Here is a 12,536-nt window from a genome sequence, read left to right as displayed (position 1 = left end):
TTGTAGGAACCGATACCGACGTAAATCGGGACCAAAGGGCATTAGCAAAAATTTGTCTGTCAGTCCAACCATCGTGTTACGCCCACGTCAGAGACGCTGACAAAGCTAAACGAGCTTGGGATAACCTTCAGAGAGCATTCGAAGACAAAGGCCTATGTCAACGACTAAGTCTTATGCGACGACTACTCCGAACCAAGTATGAAGATTTTACATCGATGGGAGACTACGTTAATGGACTAGTTTCGTTAGCACAACACCCAAGTAGCACATGAAGCTTTAAAACGTCTGCGATAACGTTGTCGCAACTTAAACTGCAGCATTTTTGTCTACCATAGCTACTGCCACAACGTCATTGTGACGTTCTGATAAAGTTGTGACAGCAAAAGTGGGACAACATTTTTAGGCTTTGAAAATGATGTCACAGCCATTTGGCTGCATAACTATTTTGCTGTAAAGACAAATAGCTGTGGCTAAATTTTGGCTTTTGTTATTGACTTCATACCAATTAATGCAGCTAAAATCGCTGCGGCTAGTTTTAGTTTTTTTGATCGCTATCACAGCAACTTTAGAGCTATTAATACAGCTAAAATAGCTGTGGCTAAATTTTGGCTTTTGTTATTGCTGTCACAGCGACTTCATACCAATTAATGCAGCTAAGATCGCTGCGGCTAGTTTTGGTTTTTCTGATCGCTATCACAGCAACTTTAGAGCTATTAATACAGCTAAAATAGCTGTGGCTAAATTTTGGCTTTTGTTATTGCTGTCACAGCGACTTCATACCAATTAATGCAGCTAAAATCGCTGCGGTTATTTTTGGTTTTTCTGATCGCTATCACAGCAACTTTAGAGCTATTAATACAGTTAAAATAACTGTGGCTAAATTTTGGCTTTTGTTATTGCTGTCACAGCGACTTCATACCAATTAATGCAGATAAAATCGCTGCGGCTAGTTTTGGTTTTTCTGATCGCTATCACAGCAACTTTACAGCTATTAATACAGTTAAAATAGCTGTGGCTGCGTTTTTGACTTTTTATTAGCTGTCACAGCGCTTTTGCAGTCAAAAGTCCAGCAAAATAACATTTATTGCCAAATAGCTGTAATTAAGGCTGGCAGGACGTTATATTAGCCACATTTTTACTGTCGCAGCGAATATAACCAGACTGTGTTACTTGGGCAGCTAGCCGACATCGGTCACAAAGTCGATGATGAAGAAATCGCCCTACTTATATTGGGTGGATTACCCGTAGAGTTCGAACCATTAGTCATGGGAATAGAAGCAACGTATACCAAACTTTCAAGTGAAATGGTGAAATCGAGACTGTTGCAAGAAGATTATCGAAGAAGCGATGTAGCGACGAGTGAATCAAAGGATGCTGCTCTTGCTGTGAGACATTCTTCGAAGAATATGCAACGTAAGAAGATTGTAATCTGTCATAATTGCAGAAAATCGGGCCACATTAAGCCAAAGTGTCCAGATCTCAAGAAGGAGAACAAGACAGAACAAAATGAATCTCACCGGAAACAGAAGTCTTCAACGTCCAAGAAGCCTGGATCTCTTCTGCTAACGACAGCATTGAGTACTGCTGCATTCAACAACAGCGACTGGATTATCGATTCTGGTTGTACCGCTCATATAAACATGCGCAAGGATTGGTTCGTTAATTATTCTAATAAAGATTCAAAAGAAATAACCGTTGCCAATAATCAAAAACTAAAAGGTAATGGTGTAGGTGAAGTAAAAGTTAACCTAAAAGGTGACATTCAAAAGACTATTACAGATGTGATATACGTACCTGACATTGCCGCGAATTTGCTATCCGTGAGCAAAATGACTGAAAAAGACTTGATAGTTGTTTTCGAGAAAAATAAGTGTCATATTTATGACAAGACTGATTATAAAGTTAAAAGTAATTGCAAAGTTTCATCCTCGAACGTCGATGGAGTCTACAGACTAGATCAATCAGCGAAGCCACCATCTCAGATACAACATGAAGTTGCTGCGACAACAACGGAGGATAAAAATGCCGAGGCCAGTGAGGAATCTGCAGCGTTGTCGACAGCCGGAGTATTGCGAGAAATCTGGCATAAGCGTTTAGGACATCTAAGTCAGAAAAGCATGACTATGCTTCAAAATGGACTCGTTGACGGTATAAGCTTCAAAGAAGATGAACAGGTAAACCATTGCATTCCATGTATCGAGGGCAAACAAAGAAGAAATTCTTTTCCAAAAGGTGAAGCTAAAAGAGCTAAGGAAAAATTAGAATTAATTCATTCTGACTTATGTGGACCAATGTCTGAGAAGTCCTGCTTACTTTTACGGATGATTTCTCAAGAAAAAGTTTTGGTTATTTACTCAAGTCAAAAGGAGAAACATTCAGCGCCTTCGTAGAGTTTAAGAAACTTGTAAAAAATCAGACTGAATTAAAAATAAAAAGGTTAAGGACTGATAATGGTCGTGAATACTGTAATAAAGTCTTTGAAAGTTTTTTGAAGGGAAATGACATTATACACGAGACGACTATACCTTACACGCTTGAGCAAAACGGTGTCTCGGAGAGATTGAACAGGACCGTAATAGAAAAGACCAGGTCTATGCTGCAGGACTCCGGATAGGAAAAACGCTATTGAGGAGAGGCGGTGACGACTGCGATAAACCTCAAGAATCGAAGCCCAACTGTAGCAGTTCAAGGAGCAACACCTGAAGAAATCTGGTCAAATTCAAGGGTCGACGTGAGTAATCTACGTGTATTTGGGTGTGTTCTTGTTCAACAAAATGGTTGAAATTGATGCAAACGTTTGTGGAAACGAAAATGCTTTATTACCTCTGGCTATTACAATAATCGCTTGCCAACGGCTCGAACTACACTTACTCACTTGACTTGCTCTCTGACGCTAGCGCCGCTAGTCTTAAGCGCCACACTTTAACTCCCTAGTGACTAAATTAACGCGCCATGTTTAAATTAAATTAAAATGAAAACTAAAGACCTAAACTATATAAGGCCTCAACATTTCCGCCCCCCCCTTGAAAGGCTCTTTCAAACGAAAACTTAATGGCTAAATAATGCAAATAAACATGACAATAAACTAATGACAAGGATATAGACCAGAATAAACATAAGCAATGTGAAACAAAACAAATGAATAGAAATTAAGAGTATTCTGTAACATCGTCTATTGGTATAGGACAAGCATCCCGCACTGATCGTTTATATTGTCCCTTAGCAGTTTTTACTGTTATCACTCTTGTTTCACCATCTGGTCCTAGATGCAGTTCTTGAACCCTTCCAATCGTCCATTGTAGAGATGGTAAGTGATCCTCTTTTAAAAAAATTAAAGTTCCCTTCTTTATAGTCTTGTCTCCTGTGGTCCATTTTTGTCTGCGTTGTAGTTCTGTTAAATATTCCTTTTGCCAACGAATCCAGAAATCCTGACGAACCTTCTGTATATGCTGCCATCTACTTAACTTATTATCAGGAATATCCAGATAACTCTTTTGAACTGGCTGCATCATGTAATCGCCGATTAAAAAATGTGATGGCGTTAAAGGCGATAAGTCTTTTGGATCTGAAGATAAAGCAGTCAATGGACGTGAATTTAGGACTGCCTCGATTTCGACTAATAATGTATAACATTCTTTCAAAGTTAATATAAGATCCTTGGTTACGGCGTAGAAGTGTTTCTTCATACTTTTTACCGATGATTCCCACAATCCTCCAAAATTAGAAGCTCATGGGGGAATAAATTGCCAATTAATTTTTTGTTTCGTTAACTCTTCCTGTAAAGTCTCCTTTTGTTCCCTTAGAAACTCATATATTTCTTTTAAATCTCTTGATGCCCCAACAAAGTTAGTAGCATTATCAGAGTATAAGTGTGAACAAATACCACGTCTTCCGATGAAACGTCGAAGAGCTGCTATAAAAGCTTCAGTTGTCAGATCCGTAACTAATTCCAAATGAATTGCCTTTGCACTGAAGCAGACAAATAAAGCGACGTAAGCTTTAGAAATATGAACTCTTCCTCGCCTTCTGCTTTCTCTTACACGCAATGGTCCTGCGTAATCCACTCCACTTATTGCAAATGGACGTAGGAATCCGGTAACTCTTGATTTTGGTAGATCACCCATTTTAACTTGTACCTTAGCGGGTTGTAGACGAAAACAATTTAAACAGGATCTAGTAGTTCTACGAGCTTCTATTCGTCCTGATAGAACTCAATATTTTTGTCTTATAGATGCCAATAGCTGTTCCGCTCCACAGTGAAGTAATCGGATATGCTCCGCCTTGAATATTAATCTAGTTACACGATGTTTGCCTGGCGGCACGATTGGATGTTTGGCTCTCTCTGACATCTTTGCATGACGTAATCGACCTCCGACACAGATTAAATCTTCTTTATTCAAGAATGGATCGAGTGCTAAGAGTTTGCTATTCTTTTTGATAGCTTGATTGTTCTGCAAACATGCAAGCTCCTGTAGAAAGGCTTCCTTCTGAACTAACTTTATGATTGTCTTCTCCGCTTGTTCTAACTCTAAGACAGCAAGAGCCTGGCCCATGAGTGTTTCTTTTCTGCATCGTTTTATGAACCTGTAACAATAAGCTACAATTCTACATAGTTTAGTGAATGAAGATACATCAGGTAATACATGAGAACTTGATTGTACTGCTGCAAAGTTAACGACAGTTTTTCTCTCTGGTAACTCTATCACGTTACTAGGTTGCTAAGGCCACGGACCTTCTTCTTGCAGCCATCTAGGTCCATGCCACCATAAATCATTGCCTTTCAAATCTTCAATAGTTGTTCCTCTAGACAAAATGTCTGCCGGATTTTCTGACGAAGAAACATGCTGCCACACTTCTTGCAAACCCAGCGCTTGAATTTCTGAAATTCGGTTTGCTACAAAAGTCTTCAAGGTACTGGGACAGGTACGTATCCATCCAATCACAATAGTAGAGTCACTCCATAAGTGTATCTACTTGATCTTGTTTCCTATAGCTTCGTGAACCGTCTTACAAAGTCTTGCTAGTAGTAGACCAGCACAAAGCTCTAATTTGGCAATAGTCATAACCTTCAACGGGGCTACTCTTGTTTTTGCGCAGATTAGATGACAAGAGGGTCTGCCAATTTCGTCATGAGAAACGGCATATAAACAAGCTCCGTATGCCTTCTCTGAGGCATCATTGAATCCATGAATAATTATTTCTTCTGAAGAATGCGAATTCTTTATCCGACGAGTGATCATCAAGTCATTAAGATTTTCTAACGATGATTGGAACCTCTTCCATTTACTATGAAGGGCTTGAGGTAAACTTTCATCCCATTCGATATTAAGGCACCATAATTGTTGCATGATTACCTTTGCCACTATAAAAATAGGTCCAATGAAACCCTGCAGCCGGAGGTTGCACTACCTATGGTAAAACGACAAAGCGAGCAGATGCCTTCGACTTCAGGGGAAGGCATCGAGTCGAAGTCGCCGATTCTAGTAACAAGAACACAAAAATTCAGATCGGTGTCACGTGAGTCAAGCGTGGACAGCGACGGAAGAAAACAGATCCGGATGGTACTAAAGAGGATGCCACCAACAAGCAGCTCGGGAAGTGACAGCGAGTGGCAACCTGGGAAAAAGAAGAAGACAACCCGGAAAAGTGCAAAGAAACTTAGGGTGCCACTACATGGAGCGCGGAAACGCGGAAACGCGGAAGAGAATAGTAACCAGATTCCCGCGTTCCGTTCTGTCTGTTTTGATTGCCTTGTATTACATGGAGCAGATTTTGAGCGGAAAAGCAGAACGAAAAATTATAAAATGTGAAAAATATTTCAACTATCTCAGAATGTCACCAATAATGTTTACCGAATTACTCAATATTGTTGGGCCACTCATCGAAAAACAACATGTAGTTCGACAACCAATACCGGCCAGAACGAGATTAGAGGTGACTATACAATGGTTGGCATCTGGAGACAGTATGACATCACTATCGTATGCTTATCGCATTGCCCAATGTACGCTATCACGAATTATTCCGGAAACTTGTAAAGCAATTTGACTCTCCTTAAAGGAAAAAGTTATGATTGATCCAACCGAAGAAAATTGGAGTACAATTGCAGAAGACTTTGAGACAACATGCCAATTTCCACACTGCATAGGCGCTATCGATGGGAAGCATGTCGAAATTCAAGTATGTATATTATCAATTTATTTATAATAATTTAGGTTCAATATATTACACATTGATGATGCAATTATGTATGTTTTGAAATAAGTAATGTCTTTATCACAATGATGGTTTTCAATTTTGCAGGCACCGCCTCGTAGTGGTTCCTGCTACTACAACTATAAAGGAAAGCATAGCATAAACCTGCTCGCAGTAAGTGATGCCAAGAACCGCTTCACTATTGTTGATATTGGAGCAGAAGGAAGGCAAAGCGACGGAGGTGTTTTTGAAAACAGCGGGTTACTGCATTTACTTGAAACAAATGCTCTCCATATCTCTCTACCTACGCGTCTGGATAATATGGATTTGGATTTTCCGTACGTTTTGTTGGGAGATGAGGCTTTTCCTCTAAGCACACATATGATGCGACCATACCCTTGAAGTGGACGGCTAAATATCAGCAGAAAAATTTTCAACTATCGCTTGAGTCGAGCAAGGAGAACAGTTGAATGTGCTTTCGGAATTTTGGTTGCAAGATGGAGAATATATCGTCAACCTATTGTTACATGCACATCTACTGCCGTAAAAGCTGTACAAGCAACAGTTGTCTTGCATAATTTTATTATTAATAAAGAATTGGACTTACCACTTGCAGAAAGAAGGTATTGTACTATACAAGAAGAAGAGTTTAATCTCCTGGCTACAAGTAATGGATTAACAGATGTAAATTATAGAAATACTTCACAAAAGTCTGCAGCAGTGAAAATTCGAGACAACTTTACTCATTATTTCGAGCATGTCAATCCTCTATCATGGCAGTGGGATAAAGTTTTAACTAACAACTTTTAAAATATGTAGTTTTAATTCAACGCACTTGTAAATAACTGTATTAATTAGAATTTTGTATTTGTATTTTGTTAAAGTATATAATTCAAAAAAGTTTCTCATGATATTCGTACGTAATCTGTTTTTTCGATATATATTGTGAAAATTTAATAGTATAGAGCAATTCATACAATATGTATAATGAACAACAATGTAATAAATTGAATAGAAAAATATATTTTAATCTTTATAACTTACATATTACACGAATTGAACAATTTATTATATTAAAAAAAACGTATCTATTTGGCACTCGCCCTCTTCTCAAGCTCGGCATCCTCTTCTTCTATGGCAATATCCATAAGCCTTCTTTGCAGGTTTCTGCGTCGTACGTAGGGTAGTCGCCGTAGAATGTCACCAAGCTGGTCCAAAAAACTATCCACTACATCACGTTTTTTGCTCGATACTTCATCAATGATACTAAGAAATTTATTCTCAATTTCAGCTTGCCTTTGCGCATCTGTAATTAATAATATATGCATATATATAATAAGTGTCTAATAACGATCCGAGATTGATCAATATATAATATTATTAATTATCCTTTTCTATTCTATTCTATTATATAATGGATATTTTCTATTTCCTATTGCCTGTTGCTTAGCATTATGCAAGAGCCTTTACTTTTCCTTTTCGTTCCTGATGATGCAGATCGTGATGAATCTGACGATGAATATGAAACACCCTGTATGGAATCATCAAGATCTGTAGAATTTTCAGCAGTCATGTCCATTTGCATATCTTCAACATGGGATGAATTTGCTTCCAAAAGGTGCTGGACGGAGCTGACAGTCCTGAAACAAAAATAATAATTTTATAATTTTATAAATTATTAAATCCAATTATACACAATTTGAATGTTCGTAAAATCTTAGTTAAAAAATTAATGTGGGAACATTCCATTCTAATCAGCTAAAGAACGAGATTTAAAGAGGATAGTTTGTGATAAGATATTGTAAACGTATTTGATGGTAAAATTATTTTTTAAACTATATGAATAATATCTGCAAAAAAATGTAAATATTTACGGTGTCGTCTTTACGGTATCATTGAGAAACCTCATTTCTTCATAATGAGCAAACGAACTTCGTAAAGGATGGCCAGATTCTGCTCCTGATCCGCTTCATACGTATCCTTGCATCTTCTTTCTAGCCTTTATGTACGAATCTCGCAAGTATTTCCATCTCTGCTTAACTGTTTCCATAGACAGAGATCCTACGATTGTACAGAAAATTGTCTATTATTTACTTTTACACGCAGATAATATTATTCATAAAAGTCATTAAAAATGATCTTACCATCAAGTACGTTTACAATTTCTTGCCATAAACTTTCTTTTTTTAATCTTGTCCTTTCGGTTATTGGAATTGAATGATCCCATAAACCTCTTCGAGTCCGCACCAGTTCAATTAGTAACTCGTCTTGTGTGAGTACTGATTATGTATCAGATTGTGAAGCTCCTTCATGTTGCACAACACTTTCAGTTTGATGTCTCTTTCCTTTAACATAAATAAATAAACAACTAAAATTATCGTGAAATGACTCAATTGACTGTTCTCTCTCTGACGTACTATACGTACTCATAGTAACCACAGCATTGCTGTCAACATTTATAACATCTATAGTTTCATTGTATGTCTTGAAACAATGGTGGTCCAAAATTGTTCCACATGACCCCCTAAAAATGAAGCCGCAATAGCCACACTTTGTTGCCTGTGAACAAATACAATCGTTTAATTATCTTTATTTCATCTAAAGTGAGGTTATGACTTTGCAATAGGTATTAATAATGTTATTCTGTTCAAATTTAATATTGTGTTTCCTTACATCATTTCATTATTATTTTTACAAAAAACTTCTTTGTTTGTTTGTTTGTTTTTACAAAAAGCAGTACAAAACCTAAAGTTAGGTTACATTTACGTGTTAATTCTATATCTATATCGAAAGAAGTGTGTAAATTACAGAAACTTTTCTCCAAAAATAACAAGCTACTATGTTTATTAAGTACTAAAAAGCATTCAAATACTTACAGGACCATCCATTTATAAAGTTTTTATATTTTCTATACACTTTTGTTGAGTTTTGTTGAGACGGTAACGGATTCCGCGGATTCCGCTCAAATGTGCGGAAAGAAACGACTCAATTCGCGGAAACGCGGAATAGTTACTTTTCTAGTTACAATTCTCTTCCGCGTTTCTGCGTTTTCGCCATAAACATATAGAATGGACTGAGCGTTGCGATAGACAAACGCGCGCTCGCTGTAGAAAGAGAGATACTATATGGGAGGCCTATTTTGTCTCTTTTCTTAGCATCTCGTTGGTGATTTTGTCCCCCTCCATATAGAAAATTACCAATGAGATGCTAGGAAAAGAGACAAACATAGGCCTCCCATATAATACCTCTCTTTCTACAGCGGGCGCGCGTTTGTTTATCTCGCAATGCTCAATCCAGTCTATATATCTATGGTTTCCGCGCTTCATGTAATGGCACCCTTAAAGTGTAGCAAGGTGCACGAGATGCACTTCGCGCATGCGCGGAGACAACCGGCTAGTGACGAGGTCCAACGGGGAACTGTACCCGGTGTAAAACATGTGAATAGAGCGGTGCGAAGGTTTCGATTAATTTTGAGCATTTTATATTAAGTTTAGGATTTAGACAGTCAGTCAATAACTGATCTTAGATTTTAAGTGAGATTGTGTAGTAAGAGTGTAACGGGTGTACTTTTTATGAGCTCGCGGATTCGCTCGGTCGTGATCAGGGCTCGTAGAAAGTAGTGAGACACACGATGTAAGTAAAATATAAAGGAATGATACTTTATTTGGCTTCTATCGGCGCTGAATAATAACACAGAAATGCCCCGCGGAGCGGGTGCGCTGCGGATAGTAAGGCGTTACTGACGGGGCGCGGCTGTTATGAATTGCGCGATTTTGACAATGAGATGCGGTGTAGTATACGCAAATCGGATATAAACACGCCAGGTAGACGGTGCGGGGCGTGTGGTCGGTTTGTTGTGACGGCGCGTGGTTCACAAAAACGTGTGAGCCGGTTTAAATCGACGAGACTGTTTCTTATGCGTCTACGGTCCGCGGTAATATTTACGTCTGCCACGGGCGGGGCGCGTATTCCCAGATGTTGTGGGATGCGTGCGATATCGAGAAATCTCGAACAGGCAGCGAACTCGCTGTTCCTTGTTCGCACGCGGAATACGGATTGACCAACGGAGTTGAGGAAACTCAACAGGGTGGCGAACTCGTCAGCCCACGGTCCGTATGGTCGGGTCGGTCGGAAATTAGACCGTTTCCTGAGAACTCTCGAGAGAAGCGGTCGCGGATTGCGAAGGATCGTAAAGCGGTTCGGAAGCCGAGAATCACGCACGCACGCACGCACGCACGCACGCACGCACGCACGCACGCACGCACGCACGCACGCACGCACGCACGCACGCACGCACGCACGCACGCACGCACGCACGCACGCACGCACGCACGCACGCACGCACGCACGCACGCACGCACGCACGCACGCACGCACGCACGCACGCACGCACGCACGCACGCACGCACGCACGCACGCACGCACGCACGCACGCACGCACGCACGCACGCACGCACGCACGAACATATTAGAATTTAAAAAAATTTTATATTTCATAGAATAATAATACACACCAGTAAAGCTATGCAAATATGGTCCTCCACATGAATTACATGATTCATTAATAACAGTTGAATTTAAAGACTCTGATTGAGAACTGATATTTGTGGAAATACTTAAGGATGGCGATGATTGTGTTGTTTTATTTAAAGAACCTACAACCTTTGATTTTCTAGTAGTAGTATTGCGTGCAGTAGCAGTAGTAGTATTGCATGCAGAATAAGTATCAGAAGAATCTGAACATGTGCCTTGTTGCGATAATGTAATATAACAAATTTAAAGAAAAATGTAAACATTAGAAACAAAATTCCAAAAATATGATGCTTTATTACTATTCTAAATATTTTGCTATTTCTTTTTACCTGTTTCTGGAAAGCATCTTGATGTCATGGATTGTAGTATTAAAAATTCATCTTGTAGCACATTCGCTAAACAATAATGATGAGATAATAAAATGCTTCCAATATTTGTAAAAAGATAAAATTAGATTTATATTTATTAATTTATATTTATTTATTAATAATAGTAGTATTTAAGCAATATTAAAATATACTTAGTTAAACTATAAATAATTATAAAGTCTTATTCATTAATATATTTTGTTTGTATATTTTAGATGACTGATTTTAGATGATATATAGTTTTATAGCAAGAACGTTTTATTTAGCAGTTTAATATATCTCTTATATTAAAGTATTAGTGCAAACAAGAGATATTAAGTTGCTAAATAAAATACTTTAATATTAGTTATATATACTTATAATTACTGCATTACATCTAATAAATTGTTAATATTAAAAATCCGAATTCTTAAAGCAACGACAGGAATAAAGAAAATGTTAATTTTTCGTATAATTTAATAAAGCGGGAAGCAAATGTAATTAAGTTTAAATTTAACTTTTTACGTATGACTAATATTATTAAAAAATATTTTTATCAAATGTGGAAATTTTTGGTGGTCGACATAAAGAACGATCGTTTTCATTGTCTTCTTCTTCACTTGTAGATATATATCTAGAATTTCGTTTTGGCTGTCTTTTCTTTAGTTGCTCTCTATCTTCCAATGTAGAAGACTGCACATCAGAAAATTCTTCACACTTCTTTAGTTTTTTATTAGCTTTCTCTAAATCATCTATAATTAACAAAGATAAAATCGTTAAAGGCAAGTTTTATAAACATAACCTAATTTTATGCAATAAAATTTGCTAATTAAAAGTAATCACAACAATATTCAATAATATTAAATATTAACTAAATAAGTTATTAATATTCAATACCCAATATACACACACATACATATACATATATGTATATTTATACATATATATAGTGTACATACCACAGGAAAAAAGTATTTGTTTGACACCGTATATTTTCCATGTTTAACTTTTTGGTTTTTCCTTCAGAAACAGTGCTTTCTTAAATTGTGCACCAGTTTTGTATGGAGGCCACCAAACCTCTTTCTTTCGTGGCGTAAACCACGAGCAATGTACTAAAGCAATTGATGCTTCTTCAACAATGTCACTAGCAAATTCGACGCCAACAAAAGTCATTTTAATACTATATTAGATAATCAAAGGTATATTACATAAAAGTATATCAAATAATTAAAAAAATTGTACGGAATTCTCTCTTATGTCTTCTAAGATGTACACTGGGCAATACGATGAACAACCACAGACTTGCACGGACTTGCACAAAGGACAGACTAGCACAGACTAATTCCTCTTTCGCCGATATAACAAAGAAAACACGTGCGCAGTATAACGACGCATGCGTAATTTAAGGCATGTTTCGTTCGCAATGCTCGTGGCAGTATTTCATCTTTATTGTTCACCAAA

General features: G+C 37.7%; 3 protein-coding genes and 1 pseudogene across 3 annotated transcripts; 2 read left to right on the top strand and 2 right to left on the bottom strand.

Moving 5' to 3' along the window:
- Window positions 1-3,149: 3,149 nt before the first annotated feature.
- Window positions 3,150-3,686, bottom strand: LOC115237852. Its single transcript, XM_029811193.1, has one exon. The coding sequence runs from the start codon at window positions 3,684-3,686 to the stop codon at window positions 3,150-3,152; it is 537 nt and encodes a 178-aa protein (XP_029667053.1).
- A 1,549-nt stretch (window positions 3,687-5,235) lies between these two features.
- LOC115237851 lies at window positions 5,236-5,810 on the top strand. The gene is made up of 2 exons (XM_029811192.1): window positions 5,236-5,302; window positions 5,375-5,810. The coding sequence occupies exons 1-2, from the start codon at window positions 5,289-5,291 to the stop codon at window positions 5,808-5,810; spliced, it is 450 nt and encodes a 149-aa protein (XP_029667052.1). The 5' UTR covers window positions 5,236-5,288.
- A 22-nt stretch (window positions 5,811-5,832) lies between these two features.
- Window positions 5,833-7,130, top strand: LOC115237850 (putative nuclease HARBI1). Its single transcript, XM_029811191.1, has 3 exons — window positions 5,833-5,934; window positions 6,061-6,180; window positions 6,304-7,130. Exons 1-3 carry the CDS (start codon window positions 5,833-5,835, stop codon window positions 6,595-6,597), a joined length of 516 nt encoding a protein of 171 aa, XP_029667051.1. The 3' UTR covers window positions 6,598-7,130.
- A 78-nt stretch (window positions 7,131-7,208) lies between these two features.
- Window positions 7,209-12,536, bottom strand: part of LOC115237849 — an 8,998-nt pseudogene continuing 3,670 nt past the window's right edge.

The sequence above is a fragment of the Formica exsecta genome, unplaced genomic scaffold, assembly GCF_003651465.1.
Source record: "Formica exsecta isolate Colony F162 unplaced genomic scaffold, ASM365146v1 scaffold312, whole genome shotgun sequence".
Lineage (NCBI taxonomy): Eukaryota > Metazoa > Arthropoda > Insecta > Hymenoptera > Formicidae > Formica > Formica exsecta.
Note: the sequence above shows the minus strand (reverse complement) of the source record. Positions and strands in the feature narration are given on the sequence as shown.